General features: G+C 44.8%; 1 protein-coding gene across 7 annotated transcripts in view; it reads right to left on the bottom strand.

Moving 5' to 3' along the window:
- CCHR1.PART1H18orf25 (chromosome chr1.part1 C18orf25 homolog) overlaps positions 1–23,673 on the bottom strand; it is a 988,978-nt gene that overhangs the window by 710,602 nt on the left and 254,703 nt on the right. For all 7 annotated transcript variants that reach the window (XM_044081954.1, XM_044081941.1, XM_044081934.1 and 4 more), the window contains one exon: positions 22,794–23,568. In XM_044081954.1, the coding sequence (XP_043937889.1) occupies positions 22,794–23,499 (706 nt within the window). In that variant the 5' untranslated portion in view covers positions 23,500–23,568. The remainder of the gene's footprint in view (positions 1–22,793; positions 23,569–23,673) is intronic.

The following is a 23,673-nucleotide window of genomic DNA, read 5'->3' as shown; positions in this document are numbered from 1 at the left end:
TCCTGAAATGGAGGCTTCTGGGCTGGTGTCTGAGCAGGCCTGAAAGGGGTTTGTTGCTTCCTAGCACTCTTTCGGCCACGGGAAGGAGGGGGATCAGTGTGTTTCCTTATGAATAGAGTTTTTGAGGGGTAGTTCTTGTGGAATTTGGGGATGGGAGAAACAAACGGGAGTTTCAGGTCCTGTAACTCTTTCCCCTTCTGTTGCAGTTTTGAACAACTCAGCCATCTTTGTCCCAAAGACGGCAGAGTTATCCAGAGGAGAGTCCAAAAGATTTGCCCTAATCCTATCAAGTAAGGGCTGTAACCTTAGCTAGGAATATCTTCTCAGGGCTGAGGCCGATGCAACGGATCAATGGAATACCTAATGACCTGAGAGGACAGGGAAATAAGGCTGGATAATTGTGCCTTGGCTGGAAAGTCTGGGATCTCATAAGACTAGTAGCTTGTCCTAAAAGAGCTAGGGCATATTTAGACATGCAGGTTTGATAATTTACTGCCCAAGTAGCTGAGGTATAATCTTTTTTACCAAGGTGCTCCATGGCCTTGCTGTCTGTAGAAAGAACTGAAGCGGAGGGAAGCAGCTTTGCAGAGTACTTAAGGAATTTAGCCCCCTCAGGGACCTTGTAAAGTCTGTCAGTCCTTCGAGGTGCAGAGGGATGAGAGTAAGAATTAACAGATGCTGCATTAAATGCATCCAGAAAAGCTGGCAAGACGGGGGGTATAGCTAAAGGAGCAGGGATGTCCATCTGAAGGAGATCACAGTATCTTTTGTGAACTTACGCATCTCAGATGAGTCCCATTTGAAATATTCCCTCATTTTGAAAATGGTCTTCCCAAAGGTGAGATCCGCACTGGAGAATCCGTTTCTGCAGTGTTCCTCAGGAGAGGTATAAACAAGGGGGGATGGTAACCGGGAGATGTATGATAGTCTCTCCTCTGAAGAAGAATCAGAGAAGGCGTCCGCTTCAACTTGAGAAGTATCTAACGCCTGAGGCCTAGGGCTCATCACAGGAGGAGCCACTAGACAGTATGAGGGCGCAGTAGGCCTCAGAGCCACAAAAGCATTGAAAAGGCTCTCAGAAAGCCTGCCAGTCTGTCTCTCTACAGGAGGAGAAATGTAATTTGCTTTTTGTTTACTTTTAAGGGAAGGCCTAGCAGCATCGGGGCTAAGGTAGGCCTATGTTCAGAAACCTGAGCAGTAGTGGAGGGACCCGTCTGGGAAAACAGTACAAGCGGAGGTTCCTCCCTCTCCATCAGGAGCCAACATCTCTGATACCTCCGAGGACGTGGTTTTCACTCTGGGTTCTGCGGCTTCCAACAGTACCTGCTGTATCCATGTCGACAGCGACAGATCGTTCCTCCAAGCTAATGTTAGCCACAGGAGGGACATCAGGTGGAGGAGGTGCAGCAATGGATTCAGGCCTAGCAAATTTGGCTTTCTTTGGTGGCCAGATGGGTTGACCGGACAGCCGCTCAACAGTTAAAGCTAAGCGCTTAAGGCACCGATTTTCCAGGTACAATATTCAACATGTGCAGACGGCTGTGCAAAGTTTTTGGAATTAAGGCCTGGGAGATGGAGCAAGATTTATGGTCGTGCATAGGCCACAACCAAAAAAGGCAAACCTCGTGGGCATCACATCTTTATGGGGGCTCTGACTGACTGCACCTACACTTTCCCTTCCTGGATGACATGAACCTACATAAATGCCAGTGACTCAAAAGAACAAAATATCCCCAATGGAGTACTTATCTTAGAAAAGATCTGACAGCCGGTATGGCAGAAATAGCTGATGTTAGACTAGCGGCAGAGAGTTTCTGTGGTCTGGTAAGTACAGATGTCACTTATGGCCCACGTTCCCTTAACCAATGTCAGATATCCCACTTACTGTGCGGTGACTAGAAGCTTTTGCATACTGTCCGGACATTCGGGTAGCAAGAGAGGAAAATCCAACGGTTTGGAATACTGAAACATGAGAATAGGAGGACATCAAATTTTCCAACCCTCCATGTTTTACTCTCTCTTCTATCTCCATGCCATGCCTTAATCACCCACTTCCACCTCAATGCTATGCCTTTTCCCACAGGCCCATTTCTACTTCTACTGTTGATTTCTCTAAAGTGCCACCATTTAGTCAGGTAATTCCTACTACCCTGAGGAATGGGAGGGTGAAAAATATGCTTAGTCATCCCATTCTCTTATACTTCTTTAAAAAAACTTAATTTGGGGCGGTCCAAACAGTAGTTTGTCCAAGGGCACAACTGCCTTTTCAAAATTCTCAGGCAGGGGCTACAGACAAATTCATGCCTTAACATGGCCGACCCAGAGGCAGCTTCTCAACTTCAGAAATCTAATGTACACTAGTAACATTAAAATAAATACTTGCTGATCATAACAGGTTTGTGCCAATATGATAACCTTGCCTACCACTTCCATGTTTGGGACTTTTGCTAACACCATCCTCAGTCTGCTTGAAGACTTCATCTTGATTTTTAACAATATGAATTTAACAATTTAATCTCAAGTATAATATACTTTGTCAAAGCACTCCAGTACTGCACTCCCCGTTAATGTGAAGTTATGTTAAGACCTGAAGCCAGCTCTGAACCCATTTGTCAACCTTCAGAGAAGCCTACTACTACTAGCCATGGATTCCTGTCCCAAGTAGTCATGCCTTTTTCATTCTGTAGCACCTGTTTGGCTTTTCTGGAGCTGTCAGCTGGGTATCAGAGTTCAAGGATACAGACTAAAAAAGCATTCTCAAATGTAGGAAGGCTGGGTAATACCACAGAAGGGGCTTGGGCTGCCACATGTCTAAAAAAAACCAGGGGATTCTACCTGGATTGAAATACTGTCTGCCATTTAAAATGCTCTCTCATAAGGTTTGCAGCATCACCAAAGAAATCCTTAGTGGACAGCCTCAAGAAACTGCCTCTATTAGTGTTGTGGAATTGAATGACAAAATCTGGGAAACTATGGGTTTTCTCCTTCAAAATCCAACTCTGAACTCAAAAGGAGAGGACTTTACTCTCTTGAGAAAGGGTACCCAGCACACAGGAAGCTACGTGGGTTGAAAACGGATCCTATGCCAAACCACGACCAGAACAGACTGTTTTGCAAACTTCCTGTCGGGTGGGAATTTGCCTTCAGCTTGCATGTGCCTGAAAAGCTTTTCCAAGGATATCAAACCTTGGAAAATGTGTAAATGCTCAATTCTGAAATCAAAATTCACAATCCAAATCAGTCACAAAGACAATTACAAGCAGAACGGTCAATAAAAAAGTTCTCAGACTGTATACACATTCTCAAAGCTGTAGGTCTCATATCCCCCCCAATGGACAGTGAACTGGCCTTCCACTCACTTCTTTGCAGCAAGAGAACAAAGTGAATGCCACCTCCTTACACACTACAATTGCCAAGATGTTGGCCAAAAGGAGCTTTACTCAAAGGGAAAGCTTGCAAAAGTTCTGGACATTAAAGTATCTGGGAAATGCCAGAATAGGGAATACTGCTGCAATAATTGTAATTACAATCAGCATCTGGAATCTTGGCTTCCAAAGAAATCTGTGGATTAATCCCAACTGTTCAATCACCAAGTCACTTACTCATGCAGTCCTGCATATGAAAGACAAGCAGAATGCAGGAAGATGTATACCAAAAGGCCCTAAACTATCTGCCCTGCTGTTACTGCTTATGGTGATGAGAGCTCTTATCAGCTGGATTTCTTTTCATTTTTTTGCATTAGGAAACATTCATCAGGAATGACTCCACAAGTGTCCCCAAAAATTTGACATGGATTACCAGCTGTTGTTTTGTACTTTGTATTTAATTCTTAAGAGAACAAATGCAAGTTACTGTGGATATTTTGCATCATCTGACTTCGACGATCAGGTGGATAAGCACACTGGCTAAAAGATAGAACCCACATAGTTAAAGCAGCAGAAGCCACCTCAAAAGAAAAGTACAGTTGTGTACCTACCATAAATGTAGATGTTCGAGTGTATTCACTGTTGCAGTCATTACACTTGGGTTATCCTGCTAGCAGGCGACCTGTAGTCGGCCCGAGTTCCAAAGTCTTGGTCCGGCGTCGGTTGCTGTCACCTCTTCCCTGACGTCAGTGCGCCAGGGGTATAAAAGTTGCAACCAACGCCATTTTCTTCAGTTTTTCTTGCCCCAGATGTCAGGTGCCCCCAGATAGGAAGGCTGAAAAGATAAAAATGTCAAAAAACATGCATATATTACTATAAACATTTCCTTCATCTACAAGCAAATACACCACATAGGTTGTATAGAGTTGAAAAGTACAGAAAAGTCCCAGCAAAGAAAGGGGGATAGTGGGTGGGTAACCTGGACTGCAACAGTGAATACACTCGAACATCTACATTTATGGCAGGTACGCAACTGTACTATGTTCATTGTGTTTCACTGTTGCAGTCATTACACTTGGGTAGAATCCCAAAGCTGAGGCTGGGTCTAAATTGGATTGGGAGAGGCTACCAGGCCCTGTAGCACTGCAGTGGTAAAGCCTGCTCTGGATTTAGAGTAGAGAGGAAAGTGGTAGTGCTTGGTGAAAGTGTGCACTGAGCTCCAGGTTGCAGCTTCTAAAATGTCTTTGGTTGGTGGTACTCTGAGAAAAGCTGCTGAAGTGGCTGCTGCTCTGGTAAAATGAGGCCTAATACCCTTAGGCACTGGTTTGCCATGCTGTGCATAAATAACAGAAGCGGATGCAATGTCCTATCCATTTTGAAATTGTCTGCTTTGTAATATGCTTTCCTTGTGATCCTGCAGCATAGGCTACAAACAGTTGTTCAGTTTTTCTGAAGGCTTTTGTTTTGTCCACGTAGAATCGTAGCGGTCTATGTATATCCAAAGCGTGCAGAAGTCTCTCCTCTTTATTCTGGGGATTTGGGTAGAAAGTAGATAAATGAATGGTTTGGTTCAAGGCCAAATTGGAGACCACTTTTGGCATGAATGTTGGGTTTGTCGAAAGAGAAACCCTGTCCTGTTGGAAAATGATGAAAGGTTCCACAGCCATTAATGCCTGTAACTCAAACTCTTCTTGCTGAAGTAATTGCTAGGAGCAGAGCAGTTTTCCATGATAAAAATTTGCGATCAGCTGTGCTGGCTGGTTCAAAAGGAGGCAGTGTGAGTTTTTCTAAAACAAAGTTGAGATCCCAAGTTGGTACTGGTGCTCTCCTTGGGGGTCTTATATTTTTTGCCCCTCTGAGGTACTGTCGTAGTAGAGGATGTGAAAAAATAGGAGGGTCCATATTGTAATGAGCTGAAATGGCAGAGGCATGGATTTTAATTGATGAGGAAAGATAGGCCTTTGTCTAGCATCTCAGTCAGGTATTGTAAAATCTGAGGTATATTAGGGACAAGTGGTTCGAGGCCTTGTGCCTGGTTCCAAGCACAGAATCTCTTCCATTTTTCTGCATAAGATTTCCTAGTGCTGGGCCTCCTGGCTTCCAAAATGACATCCATAACAGCTTGAGAGAGAGGTGCAGTCTGAGTGGCTACATTATCTACCATGCTGCCAGATTTAAGGTTTTGAGTTGACTGTGCATAATCTGACTGTTTTGCTGTGTCTGAAGGTCAGGAATTTGAGGTAGAAGCCAAGCTGGGCCTTGAGACAAGTTCTTTAGGATTGGGTACCAGTGCTGGCGTGGCCAGTCTGGAGCAATCAGGATCATTTTTGGTCTTTCTTGTCTGACTTTCAGTAGCACCTTGGTAAGAAGAGGCATTGGTGAGTAGGCATAGACTTGTCAGGCCTTTCCAGCTGAATGATAGAGTATCCACTTTCCATGCTTGAGAGTGATAAGTTCTTGTGCAGAATTTCTGTATTTGGTAATTGTGAGGGGAGGCAAAAAGATCCATGTCTGGGTGTCCCAATTTCCTCGTTATCATGCTGAACACCTGTGGATTTAGTTTCCATTCTTGAGGATCCATGAGATTTCTGCTTAGTTCGTCTGACAGTGTATTTTTTGTTCCTGGCAGGAATTGTACCTGCAGATGTACTTGATAGGCCAGTGCTGTGTTCCATAAAGTCATGGCTTGCCTGCAGAGGGGGTAGGAATGTGTGCCCCCTTGCTTATGTACCTCATAACTGTGGTGTTGCCCGTCTTTATTAATAGTTGTCATGGATGTAGTAGGTCCTTGAAAGCTGTCAGGGCATTCTGAAAGTACAGTTTTGTACCTACCATATATGTTGATGTTCGAGTGTTCACCCTGCTGCAGTCATCACACTTGGGTTATCCTGTCGTCAGGCGGTCCCGCAGTCGGCCGGAATTCCAAAGTCTTGGTCCGGCGTCGGTTGCTGTCACTTCTTCCCAGACGTCAGTGCACCAGGGGTATATATAATGCATCAGACGCCATTTTCTTCAGTTTTTCTTGCCCCAGATGTCAGGTGCCCCCAAAAATGTGGTCAATAATTAGTACCAAATTAAGTAATTTTTGCACAAACACAAAATCCCTCCAGCTATAAGTAAATACATCAGGAAGGTACTGTAGAGATTTAGCCAGTTAGATCAGAGGGGATGGAGGGAGGGTAACCTGGACTGCAGCAGGGTGAACACTTGAACATCTACATTTATGGTAGGTACAAAACTGTACTATGTTCATCGTGTTACCCTGCTGCAGTCATCACACTTGGGTAGAATCCCAAAGCTATGGATGGGTGGAGGAGTTAGAGGGTTAGAGGAGGCTAGAAGGCCCTGCAGAAATGCAGTGGCGAAGCCAGTCCTAGTCTTAGAGTAAAGTGGTAAGTGATAGTGTTTGGTAAAGGTGTGTACTGAACTCCAAGTTGCAGCTTCCAAAATCTCCTTGGTTGGAACCCCCCTGAGGAAGGCTGTAGATGTAGCTGTTGCCCTGGTAGAGTGGGGCCTAATGGTAGCAGGAACTGGTTTTCCATGATGGGTATAGCAAAAACGAATGCAATGTCCTATCCATTTGGAAATGGTTTGTTTTGATATAGCCCTCCCTTGTGTAGCTGTAGCATAGGATACAAAGAGCTGGCCAGATTTTCTGAAAGCCTTAGTTTTATCCAAGTAGTAACGAAGTTGTCTGTGAATGTCCAAGGAATGCAGGAGTCTTTCTCCTTTGTTCTGTGGGTTTGGGAAGAAGGTGGGTAAGTGAATGGTTTGATTTAAAGACACACTGGAAACCACCTTAGGCATGAAGGAAGGATTAGTACGTAGAGAAACTCTGTTTTGATGGAAAATGAGGAAAGGTTCCACTGCCATTAGTGCTTGCAACTCTGAGACTCTTCTAGCTGAAGTTATTGCTAGCAGCAGGGTAGTCTTCCATGATAGGAACTGCAGATCTGCAGAGAAAGCTGGTTCAAAGGGAGGCAGCGTAAGTTTTTCCAGAACAAAATTTAGGTCCCATGTTGGTGTAGGTGCTCTCCTGGGGGGCCTAATGTTTTTTGCCCCTCTGAGGAAATGCCTTAGAAGTGAATGCGAAAATAAGGGTGGTTCCGTGTTGTAGTGGGCGGAAATAGCTGATGCGTGGATTTTAATGGAGGAAAAAGAAAGTCCTTTGTGCAACATCTCAGTTAAATACTGTAGAATCTGAGGCATGTGAGGCTGAAGTGCGTTTTGGCCTTTAGCTTGGTTCCAGGCACAAAACCTTTTCCATTTGCCTGAATAGGCCTTCCTGGTGCTGGGCCTCCTAGCTTCCAGAATAACATCCATAACTGCTTGGGAAAGAGGAGCTGGCTGAATGTTTAGGTGATATGCCATGCAGCCAGATTTAAGGTTTTTAGCTGGCTGTGAAGAATCGGATTGTTTTGCTGTGTGAGCAAATGGGCAATTTGTGGTAAAATCCAATGTGGTATTTTTCAACAGTGGGCACCAGTGCTGGCGTGGCCAGTCTAGGGCTACGAGTATCAGTCGTGGTCTCTCCTTTCTAACTTTCAAAAGCACCTTTGTGAGAAGAGGCAATGGAGGGAAGGCGTATACTGTCAGATTTTTCCAACTGAATGAGAGTGCGTCCACTTCCCAAGCTTGATGGTGAAGTGTCCTTGTACAAAATTTTGTTAGTTGATAGTTTTGAGGATTGGCAAACAGGTCTATGGCTGGGAGGCCCCATTTTTAAGTTATCATTGCAAATACTTGTGGATCCAGTTTCCACTCGTGGGGATCTATGAGGTTTCTGCTGAGGTCGTCTGCCAATGTGTTCTTTTTTCCAGGCAGGAATTGAGCTTGTAACTGAACTTGGTAAGCCAGAGCTGTGTTCCACAAGGTCATTGCTTGCCTGCATAGAGGGTAGGAGTGTGTACCCCCTTGTTTGTTTATGTACCACATTACTGTGGTGTTGTCCGTCCTTATTGTAAGTTGTCCTGGATGTAATAGATTCTTGAAGGCTGTCAGAGCATTCTGTACAGCTAGCATCTCTTTTTGATTGATGTGCAGATTCCTTTGATCTGCAGTCCATACGCCTTGAACACACTGTCCTGCCATGTGTGCCACCCAGGCGTAGTCCGATGCATCTGTTGTCACAGTTTGCCTGGCTGGGGGCAAGGTGAAAGGCTGACCCTTGTTGAGGTGACAAGCCAGTGACCACCATAGAAACTCCTGTTGTAGGCAGGGAATGAGAGATATCATTGTGTCCAAGCTGTGGCTGTGTTGAGACCATACGCTTTTTAGGTACCACTGTAATTTCCTCATATGAAGCTTTGCAAATGGTATTAGTAGTATGCAAGCTGCCATGAAGCCCAAGGCCTGCAGAATTTTTCTTGCAGGTAGCTGGGTCTTTGTTGCCATTGTTATGAAATAGTGAGTCAGTTGTAGTTCTTTGTCTGGCGTCAGATAAGCCATCTGGGCCGTTGTATTCAAGCTGGCACCCAGGAATGTCATATTTTGTGAGGGTACTAGTTTTGATTTCTTTTCGTTTACTGTGTACCCCAGGCAACTTAGAAGATGTTTTACAAAAAGCCAGATGTTGTAAGAGGGTGTCCCTGCTTTCTGCTTGGATGAAGCAGTCATCCAGGTATGGGTATATTTGAATTTCTCTTTGTCTGCAGTATGCAGTTACTGGTGCCAGGCATTTTGTGAAGACCCTGGGTGCAGTAGAAAAGCCAAAGGACAGTGCAGAGAATTGGTAATGGGTTGAACCTGCAATGAAACGGAGGTATCTTCTGCAACTTTGTCTGATAGGGACATGCAGGTATGCCTCCTTGAGATCCAACGTTATTAGCAATGCTTTCTTGCCCAACATGGGAAGAAGCTGCTGTAGTGTTAGCATCTTGAATTTGGGTACTTGTAAGAAGGTGTTTAGAATTGAAAGGTCCAGAATTGGTCTCCAGGCATTGTCCTTTCTGGGAACTAGAAAGAGTCTTGAGTAAAATCCTTGACCTTGCTCTCGAGTAGGTACCAGATGAATGGCTCTCATGTCCATGAGAGCTGTAATTTGTCTTTGTGCCTCTGCCCATTGATTTTGTGGCAGGCTTGGCATTCCTCTTTTCATTGGCAAGGTGTGAAAATGGAATCTGTATCCTCGTGAAATTATGTCTAGGACCCATTTGTCCTTTGTGACAATGTGCCAGTTGTCTGGAAAAAGTGCGAGTTTTCCTCCCAAGGAGGCTGCCAAGAGAGTGTTGCTTGGCCAGATGAGGTGCAAGTCACGAGTTTGCCTTCTGGTAGTTTGGGACCCGTCTTCTCCTCCCTTCTGTGCTGCAGTGCCCCATTGTCGAGGTTTGTACTGGGCTTGTGGTTGTCCTCTGCCTCTTGGACGTCTGTATTTACCCCTCAGTGGTCTTGTCAGTAGCTGGAAAGGACCAATTTTTTGTTGGCCAATTTCTGCTGAAGCGAGGTGGCTGTACCTGTAGGAAATCTTTGACTGTCTGCATAGATTTTGCCTTGTCCTCCATTTTCTTTAAGACAATTTCTGCTTTAACTCCAAAAAGAACATCCTGCTGTAAGGGAGCATCTAGAAGCTTTGCTTTAACATGATCAGGCAGAGTTTGTTCCTTTAATCAAGCATGCCTACGTATAACAGACCCAGTGACAGCTGCTCTGCAGGAAGCCTCCAAAGAATCAAACCCACATTGTAAAGTATGTTTGCCCACCTGTTCAGTTGCATGCAACAGATCCTGCATTTCTTTCAATTCAGACTGTTGAGGGAGTGTGCTCATTTTTTTGTTTTAACTGAGACATTAGAAATTGCTGATATTTTAGCATGTGAAACTGGCAGTTTAGTGCCCTCATAGCTAGAGTGGCTGAGGTGTAAACCTTTTTCCCCCACCTGTCTAGTGCTCTGGAATCCTTTTCAGAGGGTACAGGATTTTTTTGCCATAGAAGCCTTATCCCCTTTTGGACCCTGGGAGATAGTCTTTGGATCAGCAACAGGACTTTTATAAAGAAATTTGTGGGAATCAGGCACTCTATAGTATCTGTTAGGTTTGGCCGGAGCAGGAGGCAGAGAATCTGGGTTCAAACTGGATTCTAAGTAAACATCATCCACAATGTCTAAAACTGGGGGGATGGCAAGTGGTCTGTGCTGGGGGAGTAAAAGAAACTCTCTGAGCCTTTTCTTTGAGTCAGAGTAGTCCTGACCTTCCCAGTGAAAATGTTCCCTCATAGTGTGTAAAGTTTCCCCAAAGGAGTAGTCCTCAGGAGAAGAAGCTGAGGGAATAGAATCCTCAGCATCAGAATCTTCATAAGGGGAGAAGGAATAATGTTGGTCCTCCGAGGAGCCTGAGGAAATATACACTTGTTCAGATGAGGCATAATCTTCCTCTTGTCTAGGCCTTTTGTCGGGAGGGGGTTGGGAACAGCTGATTAAAGAGATCAAATCTTCAGCCATTTTGAGCATCTGTTTCTTAGGCATGTGGCCTTGAACAGGGGACTGAAGTGCAGTCTTTTTAGGTTTAATAGAAGTCTTAGTCTTAGGATACGTTTTTATGGTGAGCGTCGTCGGTCTTAAGACGCCTTCAGAAACCGAAGGTGTTTCTGCAGGACCGACATCTTTTTCAGCAGTGTCGTCGGTAGGGCCTAAACAAAATGGCTGCGTCGGCCTAGTACTTTCCGCCAAAAGTTCCGAAGCGGTCTCGGGTTCCAGATCTGCGGTAGTCAGGGGCTGTGTCGGAGCCTCACTGAAAACCGGTGAACTGGAGACCGAAGTAGTGTCGTGAGAAATAAAAGCGTCTTTTAATAGTACGCTTATTAAACCTAGCACAAAAACGACAACTAGTGACGTCGTGGTCTGGGCCTAGGCAAGGTATGCAGTAAGAATGAAAATCCTTATGAGGTATTTGCTTCCCACAAGAAATGCAATTGTTAACTTGTTCTGACATCGGTCTGAGGCAAGAAAACTTTCCTCAATGGGGTACTTAGCTTTATTGAAGACTTCGGATCTGAAATTCGACTTCGAAAATCTCAGGAGTCGGCCGACCGGCACTTGCGAACTGCTTCTGCTTCGTTGCCCGTGCGGCAAGAAAGACTGAAGAAAATGGCGTCGGATGCATTATATATACCCCTGGCGCACTGACGTCAGGGAAGAAGCGACAGCAACCGATGCCAGACCAAGACTTTGGAATTCTGGCCGACTGCGGGACCGCCTGACGACAGGATAACCCAAGTGTGATGACTGCAGCAGGGTAACACGATGAACATCAGCTAGCATCTCTTTTTGGTTGATGTGAAGATGCATTTGTTCCTTGGGCCACGTGCCCTGAATACATTTTCCTGCCATATGTGCCCATCAGGCATAATCCGATGCATCTGTTTTTATTGTCTGCCTGGCTGTGGGTAAGGTGAAAGGCGGTCCCTTGTTGTGGTGACAGGCCTGGGACCACCATCGAAACTCCTGTTGTAGGCAGGAAATTAAGTTATGATAGTCTCCAGGCTGTGACAATGCTGAGTCCAAACACTTTTCAGATACCATTGTAGTTTCCTCATATGCAGTTTTACATATGGAATTAGTAGAATGCAGGATGCCATGAAGCCCAGGGCCTGCAGAATTTTTCTTTCAGGGAGCTGGATTTTTGTTGCCATAATTTGAAATTAATAAGTCAGTTGCCTTTGTCTGGCGTGAGATAAGTCATCTGGGTAGTTGTATTTAACCTTGCACCCAGGAATATTATCTTTTGAGAGGGCACTAGTTTTGATTTCTTTTCGTTTACTGTGTACCCTAGGCAAATTTACAGTAATCTTTTGACAAACGCCAGATGCTGCAGAAGAATGTCCTTGCTCTCTGCTTGAATAAGGCAGTCGTCCAAGTAGGGATATACTTGAATTCCTTTATGTCTGCAAAATGCAATTACTGGTGCCAGGCGTTTTATGAAGACCCTGGGCACAGTAGATAAGCCAAAGGGCAGTGCAGAGAATTGCTAATGCATTGAGCCTGCTACGAATCTGAGTCATCTTCTGCAAGCTTGTCTGATTGGGACATGCAGGTAAGCATCCTTGAGGTCCAAAGTAACTAGCCAAGCCTTCTTGCCAAGCATGGGCAGAAGTTGCTGTAGTGTTAACATTTTGAATTTTGGAACATCCAGGAAAGTATTTAGGATTGACAGGTCCAGTATTGGTCTCCAGGCTTTGTCCTTTCTGGGTACTAAGAAAAACCTTGTCCCTGTTCTTGCTGTGGAACTCTCTGAATAGCTTCCATGTCCATAAGAGCAGCCATCTGTTTTTGGGCCTCTGCCAATTGGTTTTGTGGCAGGTCTGGCATACCTTTTGATTCTGGAAGTGTGTGGGAGTGGAACCTGTAACCCTGAGAAACAATATTCAGTACCCATTGGTCTTGGGTGACTATGTGACAATTTTTTGAGAAAAGTGCTAGCTTTCCCCCTAGGGGAGCTGCCAAAAGGCAAGTGCTTGGCATTTGTAGGGGGAAGTCATTGGGACTGTTTCCTATAAGGTTGTGATTTGTCTTCTCCTCCTTTGGGGGCTGAAGCACCCCATTGTTTAGGTCGGTAGGAGCCTTGGAAATGAGATCTGCCTCTTGGGCGTCTGTATCTGCCTCTTTGTGGCCTGTCTGACACTGGAAAGGACCAATTTTTTGAAGGCCAGTTTCTGCGAAATCTAGGTGGTTGAACCTGTAAGAAATCCTTCACTGTCTGCATTGATTTTGCTTTATCCTCCATTTTCTTTAACACTTCCTCTGCCTTAACACCAAACAAAGTATCATGCTGTAGTGTAGCATCCAGTAATTTTACTTTAACATGGTCAGGTAAACTTTGTTCTTTCAACCAAGCATGCCTTCGAATAAAACAGCCTATAACTGCGGCTCTACAAGAAGCCTCTAATGAATAAAAACCACACTGCAGAGTATGCTTTCCCACTTGTTCAATTGCATGCAATAAATCCTGCATTTCTTTACTGTCAGGAGCTTCTAAATTTGAAACCATTTTCTGTTTTAACAATGACATGAAATACTGTTGATATTTAAGCATGTGAAACTGGCAATTTAAAGCCCTTACAGCTAAAGTAGCAGAAGTGTAAACTTTTTTCCCCCCATCTGTCCAGAGCTCTGGAATCCCTATCGGAGGGGACAGGATTTTTAGCAGTGGAAGCCTTAACCCCTTTAGGACCCTGAGAAATTGTTTCTGGGTCTGCAGCGGGGTTTTTGTAAAGAAATTTATGGGAGTCAGGGACCCTGTAGTACCTGTCTGGCTTGATTGGTGCAGGGGGTAAAGAATCAGGAGACAGACTTGATTCAGAAAAAACAATCAACAATATCAAGCACAGTGGGGATCGCCAGGAGCCTGTGCTGAGGCAATAAAAGGAAGTCTGAGCCTTTTCTTGGATTCTGAATAATCCTGGCTCTCCCAATGGAAATGCTCCCTCACAGTGTGCAGGGTTTCCCCAAAAGAATAATCCTCAGGCGGAGAGGCTGAAGGTACAGACTCTTCTGCATCAGAGTCCTCATAGTCAGTGTCTTGCCTAGGCCTTTTGTCAGGAGGGGGATGGGTACCCCTGATTAAAGTAATTAGGTCTTCGGCCATTTTTAGCACCTGTTTCTTTGGCATGGATGACTGTTCAGGAGAATGCTGCACTTGTTTCCTTGTCTTTAATGGTGTTTTTGACTTTGCCTTGGCTGCTGAAGTGGGCTTAATTGTACGCTGTGAAGGTCTGAAAACACCCTCAGAAGCCGATGCCTGCTCAGCGGTTCTGGACCCATCTGAGGGAATAGTTTCCGTAGGCCCAATACCTTGAGTTTCCACAGGCCTAGGTGTCTCCACATGGCTGTCGGTTATGGCCTGTGGCTCTGAGGTAGCGGGTGTCAGGGGCTGCGAACGCGCCTCACTGAGAACCGGCGAACCGGCTACTGGCCTAGAAGAGGTTTCATCAGTTTTGGACCTCGGATGCCTGTTCTTTTCTTTGTCTTTGCATTTTTTATAAATTTCGGTAGTCGGTTGTTCTGATGGCATTATGTAATTAAACTTTCCTCCAAAGTAAGGTAAAGCAAAATCGTACCGACGTTTAATAGTGCGTTTATTGAATCTGGCACAAAACCGACAACTAGTAACGTCGTGATCAGGGCCTAGGCAAGGAATACAGTAAGAGTGAAAGTCCTTATGAGGTATTTGCTTCCCACAAGAAATACAATTATTAACTTTTACGGATATCGGTCTGGAGCAAGAAAAAGTTTCCCCAACGGGGTACTTAGCTTTATTGAAGACTTCAGTTCTGAAACTCAAATTTGAAAATGTCAGGAGTCTGCCGACCGGCACTTGCAGACTGCTTTTGCTTCGGGCACCGCGCGGCAAGAAAGACCGAAGAAAATGGCATCGGTTGCAACTTTTATACCCCTGGTGCACTGACGTCAGGGAAGAGGCGACAGCAACCGACGCCGGACCAAGACTTTGGAACTCGGGCCGACTGCAGGTCGCCTGCCAGCAGGATAACCCAAGTGCAATGACTGCAACAGTGAAACAGGATAAACATCTAGTGATTCTCCTTTGACATAATAGTTTCTGACCTTCAAACAGTAATTTAGGTGCTGCTGTCCAATCACAAGTCTCACTACAGAAAGAACTAATCCTCACTAATGAATGCAACACGTAAAAACATAAAAACACACCACAAGTGTTGTACTGCTGCATTTTGCAAAAAAAATGTCAAACTTCGAGCTACTTGCACAAAGTACAGTTGTGTACACTTAGCATAAATGTAGATCTTTGAGTGTATTCACTGTTGCAGTCATCACATTTGGGTTATCCCTGCCAGGGTGGCCCTCAGTCGGCCCAAATACCAGAGGCTTAGTATTTCTGCGTCGGTTGCTGTCGCTCCAGGACTGACGTCAGGTAGTCAGTGGTCTAAAAACAGGCAGCCAACGCCATTCCATCAGTTTTTCTTGCCCTGTCAGGAGCCCCCAATAGCGAGCTAGGTTATGGTAGACCACCACCACCAGTAAAAAGTAAATATCAAAAATGCCTTGTAAGGAGAGAGAGAGAGAGAGAGAGAGAGAGAGAGAGAGAGAGAAAGAGAAGAGAAGGGGGATGGAGGGAGCGAAACTAGGACTGCAACAGGGAATACACTCGAACATCCCGATTTATGGTAAGTGTACACAACTGTACTATATTCTTTGTGCTTCACTGTTGCAGTCATCACATTTGGGTTGATTCCCAAAGCTGAAGAAAAAGGGTGGTGGCAGTCAAGAAGACTGGGGGCTGGCTAGGATGCCCTGCAAGACTGCAGTGGCAAAGCCTGCCCTGGATTTGGAAAAGATAGGCAGGTGGTAATGCTTAAAGGTATGAACAGATGTCCATGTTGCAGCCTCCAAGATGTCCCTGGTGGGGACCCCTCTAAGGAAAGCTGCAGAGGTGGAGGCTGCTCTGGTGGAATGTGTCCTAACCCCTTGGGGGGAGGTTTTCTGTGCTGTTTGTAGCAGAAATGGATGCAGTGTGCTATCCATTTGGAAACAGTTTGTTTGGCTATGACCTTGCCCTCTGCTCCTGCAGCGAAACTGACTAGCAATTGATCAGTTTTTCTAAAAGATTTTGTCCTGTCTAGGTAGAATCTGAGCTGTCTGTGCACGTCTAGAGAGTGCAGAATCCTTTCCCTCCTGTTTTGTGGGTTAGGGAAAAAGGTGGGCAAATGAATAGATTAGTTGAAAGCCACACTGGAAACCACTTTTGCCATGAAGGATGGGTTAGTCATTAGGGAAACCCTGTCAGCATGGAAAATGATGAATGGCTCTACAGCTGTAAGTGCCTGTAGCTCTGATACTCCTAGCTGAAGTGATGGCCAGAAGCAAGGCGGTCTTCCAAGAGAAATATTTTAAGTCTGCTGAAGCTGCAGGTTCAAAGGGGGGCAGGGTGAGCTTTTCCAACACAAAAAGTTTAGGCCCCAAGCTGGGGTGGGAGCTCTTCTGGGTGGCCTCAAGTTGTTAGCCCCTCTTAGGAACTGTTTGAGGAGAGTGTGCGAGAAAAGAGGTGGCTCTGTGCTGAAATAAGCAGAGATGGCAGAGGCATGAATTTTAATAGAAGAGAAGGATAGATCCCCTGTGTAGTAGGTCTGCTAGGTAATCCAGGATGAAAGGTAGGGAGGGCTGTGCCATTCCGGCTCCCCTAGCCTGGATCCAGGTGCAAAACCTTTTCCACTTATCAGCATAAGACTTTCGAATGTTGGGGCATCTAGCCTCACGTATAACATCTAGAACTTGTTTGCTTAGACTGGCAGCTTGAGAAGAGGTCAGGGAATAAGTCAGAATGCCAGATTGAGTGATGGGGATGCATGAACCATGTTGGCAGGGGCAACAGGCTGTGCAACAGTGGGTACCAGTGCTGGCCTGGCCAGTCTGGGGCAATCAGGATTGTCCTCTGTTTTTCCTCTCTTACTTTGAGCAGTACCCTTGAAATGAGTGGTAGAGGGGGAAATGCATAGACTGAAAGGTTTACCCACTCAAAGGAGAGCATCCACTTTCCAGGCCTTGCTGTGCGGTTCCCTGGTGTAGCATTTTCTTAACTGATGATTGGAGTGGGAAGCAAAGAGGTCTACCTTCAGGATGCCCCATTTCTGGGTTATAAGGGTGAAGGTTCTTTGGCCTAGCTGCCACTCGTGTGGGTCTAGCAGGTTTCTGCTTAAGTTGTCGGCCAGAGAGTTTAGACAGCCTGGAACGAATTGTGCTAACAGGTATAGTTGCATGGCTGAGGCCATGTGCCAAAGGGTCATGGCGAGCCTGCACAGGGGATAACAGTGAGTCCCTCCATGCTTGTTGATGTACCACATCACCGTGGTGTCGTCTGTTTTGATCATTAGAGGCCCGCGGGGAGAGTAGGGGGTCCAAAAGCTGTTAGGGCATGCTGAACAGTTAACATCTCTTTTTGGTTGATGCGCAGATGTATTTGATTTCGGTTCCATTGGCCCTGAATGCACCAGTCGTCCAGGTGTGCACCCCAAGCATAGTCTGATGAGTCGGTGGTGAGGGTATGGGCGGAGTGAGGTTCAGAGAAGGGAAGTCCCTTGCTGTGGTAGCATGCTGCTGCCCACCAAAGAAAATCTTTCCTTAGACAAGGTATCACTGGTATAAAAGAGTTTCCAAGTCTTGAGAGTGCTGACACCAAAGGCTTTTTAGGTACCACTGTAGTTTCCTCATATGCAGTCTGGCATATGGAATGAGTAGAATGCAAGAAGCCATGAACCGTAGAGCTTGCAGGATTTTCCTTGCAGATAACTGAGTACTGGTGGCCAGTTGAGAGAAATAGGCTGTCAGGTAGGTTTGTTGTTCTGGTAAGGAATGCCATCTGAGATGCCGTGTCCAGGCTTGCTCCCAGGAATACAATTGTTTGTGTGGGTACTAGTTTGGATTTCTTTTCGTTGATAGTATACCCCAGGGAGGACAGTAGGTCCTTTACAAAGGTCAGGTGCTTTAGCAGCTTTTCCTGCCCACCTGAAATGAGGCAGTCATCTAAGTACGGGCAAATTTGAATATTTGTCTGCAAAAAGCAATGGCGGGAGACAGACATTTTGTGAAAACTCTGGGAGCAGTGGAGAAGCCAAAGGGAAGCGCAGAGAACTGAAAGTGCAGTGATCCTGCTCTGAAACGTAGGCATTTCCTGCATGATTCCCTGATTGGGATGTGTAGGTGGGCCTCTTACGTCTAGGGTGGTTAACCAAGCATCCTTGGAAAGCATAGGGAGAAGCTGCCGGAGGGTGAGCATTTTGAATTTTGGCATCACCAGAAAGGTGTTTAGAATTGATAGAGAGAGGATGGGGCGCCATGTGCCCTCTTTCCTGGGTACCAGAAAGTCTGGAGTAGAAACCTTAGCCTATCTGTTCTGCAGAGAGGAGGAAAAGGACTTGCTTTCTGGCCACTGGTTTGGGGGAAGATCTGGGAGATCTGGGAAACCTTTTGGGATTGGCAGAGTGTGGAATTAAAATCTGTATCCCTGGGACACTATGTTGAGAACCCAGCGGTCGTTGGTGATGGTGGCCCAGTTGCTTGCGTGGAAGGAGAATTTTCCTCCTAGGGGCAAGTGCATGTGGGCAGAGGGAGGGGGTGGAAGTGTAAAGTCACTGTGAGCTCTTACCATAAGGAGTGGCTTTGCACTCCCTGGTTTTGAAGGAGGAGGAACTCCATTGCTTAGATCTCTGCATTCCCTGGGGTTGCTGGGGGGGCTGCTTCTCCTGGGTCTGGGCTGAGATGACCTGGGGGGGGGGCAGGGAAGGGCCAGTGTTTGGAGGAGCAATGCCTACTGAATCATGGTGGCTGGACCTGTAAGAAGTCTGTCGGCAAAGATTTGGCTTTTTCTTCCATCTTTAAGACCTCTTCTGTCTTGGTGCCAAATAAGATGTCTTTGTGCAAGGGTGCGTCTAATAATTTGGATTTGACATGGTCCGGCAAGGTCTGGCCCTTAAGCCAAGCATGCCTTCTAAGTGCAGAACCAGTGACTGCTGCCCTGCAAGATCAAGATGCTCCTTGGGTGTCAAAACCACATTGTAAGGTGTGCTTGGTTACTTGACTTGCAGAATGCATTAACTCTTGCAACTCTATTTTCTGCACAAGCAGGGAAAGAAGATATTTTTTGTTTAAGGAGTTCCATAGTATGTTGCTGATATTTCAGCATATGGAACGGACAATGTAATGCTCTAGCAGCAAGAGTAGCAGAGGTGTATACTTTACCCCATCTGCCTAGTGCTCAGGAATCCCTATCTGAGGGGGTGGGATACTTAGCGGAAGTTGCTTTGATTCCGTTAGGTCCTTGTGAAATGACCTTGGGGTCAGCAGTAGGATTTATGAAAAGAAATTTGAGAATCAGGGACTCTATAGTACCTGTCAGGTTTCCTGGGAGCAGGAGGGAGGGTGTCAGGGGTCAGACTGTATTCTATAAAATCATTCACAACATCCAGGAAGGAGAAATGGTCAGAGGTCTGTGCTGTGGAAGATCTAAGAATTCCCTCTCTTTTTTGACTGAGGACAGTCCTGACATTCCCATTGTAAATGCTCCCTTAAAGTATGTAGAGTTTCCCCAAAGGAAAAGTCCTCGGGTGGAGAGGCTGAAAGGATGGATTCCTCTGCATCAGAATCCTCATAAGCAGAGAGGGGTTACATATCTTCATATTCAGATGCATCACAGTCATCAGACTCCTGTTCAGATAAAACTACTGGGGACAAGTCTCACTTTCTTTTGGAAGGGGTAGCCTGGCTTCACCTGATGTGCATTAGAAGGTCTTCTGCCATTTTAAGCATTTGAGACTGAGGCAAGGAAGTAGGCGCCTGAGCTTGGATAGTCTTTTTTTTGGGTGTGGTGCATACCCTGGGCCTCAGAAACTCGGTAGTTTTCGAAAGAAATGTAGACTTGAAAGAAGTCAGTGTCGGGTATTGGTAGTGCAAAGTACTTCCTCAGAAGCTGGTGCCTGCTCAGTGGCTCTGGACCAATCAAATGTAGGGACATCCGCAAGATCTTTTGTTGAAGAGTCTCGCGGCATACCAGACTCTGAAAGGGTCTCTGTAGCGACCTGCGAATCCAAAGAAGTGGGCATCAGGGGCTACGAAAGCGCCTCACTGAGGACCAGAGAACTGATGACTAGCTTAATGGAAGTGTCGGTAGTTTTGGACTTGTGCGGTCTGTCTCTGTCTTTATCCTTACGTTTTTTCGGAAGATCAGTTGTCAGATGGCTTACTGAAGCCATATCGGAATTCAAGAACTAAGAGGGAAAATATCTAGCTACAATAAGGGCCCGACGACGTATAGTTCTGGTGAACAAATCAAAGCAGAGGCAGTGGGGGATGTCATGGTCTGGGCCTAAACACGTGATGCAAGAATGAAAGTCTCTGTGTGGTATTTGCTTTCCACAGGCGAGACAATTGTTAACTTTTTCCGACATCGGTTAGAGCAAGAAAAAAGGATCCCCAATGGGGTACTTGGCTTTAAGAAGACTTAAACTTCAATTCGGAAACGAAAACTCAGGTAGAGGCTGACCTGCACGCGTGCAAACTGCTGCTTCGGGCTCCTCAGCAAGAAAGATTGATGTAATGGCTTCGGCTGCCTGTTTTTATACCACTGGCGACCTGACGTCAGTCCTGGAGTGACAGCAACCAACGCAGAAATACTAAGCCTCTGGTATTCAGGCCGACTGAGGGCTACCGTGGCAGGGATAACCCAAATGTGATGACTGCAACAGTGAAACTTGAACATCAAATATTCCAGACAACTCCCTATACTGGTAAGAACCCTTTAAGGATGCTTCCTCAAAACATTAAACATTTTTCAATTAGACAGGATGACAAAGCTTCTAGTCTCAATTCTTGGTCATTTTTATTCCACAGCTGTATCACAGTCAGTCCCAAAACAGAACAATGCACATGGAAATACTTATGGGCTATACTTGTACTAAATGCACATTTAATAATTATTTGATTCTAAAGTGGACAGGGACTGAAAGAGTGAGTTTTCTTCATTTTTTGCCAAAATTAGATAAGTATAGGTACCTCATGTGAGCAAGACAAAGTTATTTAGAAAAACAGTCAAGCAACTAATGCTTTCTAAATGGAGGAGAAAGAAAAAAATGTAAGTATGACACCTACAGCAAAATCAAACCACCAGCAACTTCAGTCACAAAACCTGTGAAATAAACCGCTATAGAAAAAATGTAACAGAACTAATGCAGCACAGATGAGTAAAATCCAGATGTTATGGATTTACAGGTACAACTATGCTTTCAGATGTAAAAATACTTCCAAATGTTTCTGTATTTGAAACAGAAATCTTTACAACACCTTATGAAACAGTCACGTATGTTTTCTTAGATGTTTGTAAACCAAGCACCAGAATGAATGAATGAATAAACAAAACATTATCTCAAGAAAATACAGATTAAAACAAGGAAAAATACAAGCAACGTCAAGGGAAACATATCTAAAACAGATTACATTCTGGGCCCATGGCACAGTGAAAAAGCGACCCATATGACCACTTCTTGACTAGTGACAAGGGTGCTGGAAGGGCTGCTTAGGGAGGGTGGAAGTGAGAACCAATATCAGCTTGATCATCCCTGAGGAAGGAAGGGAGCCTAGGCTCACGGAAATATAGTGTCAAGAACCTGGTAAACTCTGTGCTGCAAGCAAATATACTCTCTTAGCCAGAGGTTGTGCTTGCATCCACTGACAGCAATTATGGCTCTAATAACATTCCTGAGGGGGTTAAGACACACTTCCCCAGCATCAATAAGATACTGCCCCAGTGTCCTGTAGCTTTTCACTTGCCAAGGACATGGGTCACATTGACCCTGTGAAAGGCTACAGCAAGTCCTTTAGGGTTGGTGAACAAGGACAGCAGCTGGTGGCACCTGTGAGTGTGTTGGTGGTGGGGCAGATTACATTCTGAATTTAAAATTACATAAATTATTAAAATAGATAGGTTATTTCATCATACTGTTTTATGTGCATATTAGCATTATGCTTTTAACTGCTATTACATAATCAAACAATGAAAGCAGACAGTACTGAGTTCTTTAACCACAGGGGGTCCAGAAATGAAAGGCTTGATGGCAAAAAGCCTGAATTTTTATAACACCCTACATTTATCATCGATACCAACAGCAGCAACCTCATAGGATGAAAATGTAAGGTTTGTAAGGAGAAGAGACCAACAGCTTACTGCATAGGGGGCACAGACAATCGTAAAATTTTCAGACAAGCAAATGTTAAAGCACTAATACTTTTGTCATTTTTAGGAAATTAGCTGGTGTGCTTCATTCATTTGCTACATTTAATATGATGACATGATGATCATGATCACCTGCAACTTGATACTAACATTTGTAATGAGAAAATTCACAGCTATAAAGGGGCACCAATACTACACTACACTAAACATCAACAATTACACCACAAAACTATTAGGCACCCCATGCCTTCTGAAAGCATGTCAATGCAAACCAAGAATATCCTTTCTTTGCATTTCTGACTCACTCACCTTCTAGTTCTACCTTTTTGGCCACAATTTGACAAGTTCTCTGCTACCATTGCAACCATTTCACTTTATATAAAAAAGCTCTGTAGTACCCTTTTTTGTGTAAAATATTTCTGCTTACATTCCTTGAGCTAACAAAAGTGTAAAACCACATTTCTGAAACCTCCAGCAAGAAATGCATTTTTAATTTTGGGCATCTGAAGTCTAGAATGATACGTACTACACTGCTTGTGAACTGTAAGAAACTAAGGCAAAAATAATATTAAAAAATACAACAGTACCGGTGCAAGTCATCTACTCAGGCCAAAGTCATTTTTTAAAGTACTCAAACAAATGTTCACAACATGTTACATGGTGAGCTAATAAAACCATTTTCAGACATTACATCTGGAATGTTCACACATCAGAAGTGTGTACCTTTAATGTGCTTCAATACCTGGAATCTCAGCTGTGATTGTCTTACTGCTTCCTGAAACCTCTTCATCATCAGAAGAACTAGTACTTGAGTCACACGTAAGGTCACTATCACTGGTACTGCTGTCCTGCAGCAAGTTGTACTTCTTACGAGATGCTGCCTCCCTCTTCTGTCTTAACAAACGGATCCTTTCTTTGTGCTTTTGGCTCTTATGGCCTTTCACCTTTGAAACTCTACCATTCTGTTTATCACTTGACTGACGGTTTTTCTTTGCTGCCATTGTGGGGGTTTCACTTTCAGACCTAGACCTCCTCGATTTCCGCCCAACTGATGTGCCTGTTACTCCTGAAGCGTCTCCAGTGCCAGTTACTGCTAAAGATATCTCATGTTCTTCTGCAGAGGACAATGTGTCGGAGTCTGCTAAATGCCCACTCGAAGAAGGGGATAATATACAATGGTTTGAAGAGTCACTCTCATAAGCCCTGCCTGCTGCTGGTTTATCACTCTCTGTGGAAGCAAGGTGAGATTCTGAAGAGTCTCTTCTGAGTTCCATAAGCAAACAAGGCATAGAAGATAATACATTAGAGTCTGTAACAATGTGATTTTCTTTTACTGCAGTTTCTTTTCTCTGTCCAGATTCAACATGGGACTTCACTTCCTCAAAGTTAGAAGAGAGTACTTCAGACTCAACAAGCACGTCAGCTTTTCGCACAGCCTCCATCTTCATTTCACACAAGTAAAACTTTTCTCAAATCATGGAAGCAAACAACCCAATGCAAAGACTGAAGAGAACAACCTGCAAAAGAAAGCACAAGCAGTAAAAAAAGAGAACTAAACAATTTTCTTCTGCAAAGGGAATCAACATTCAGGTTATACTTCAAAAAAGGCAAGCAAATTTAAC

This window comes from Protopterus annectens, chromosome 1.part1, assembly GCF_019279795.1.
Source record: "Protopterus annectens isolate FY-2018-M chromosome 1.part1, PAN1.0, whole genome shotgun sequence".
In the NCBI taxonomy this organism is placed as follows: domain Eukaryota; kingdom Metazoa; phylum Chordata; order Ceratodontiformes; family Protopteridae; genus Protopterus; species Protopterus annectens.
This window is presented reverse-complemented; position numbering and strand designations above follow the sequence as displayed.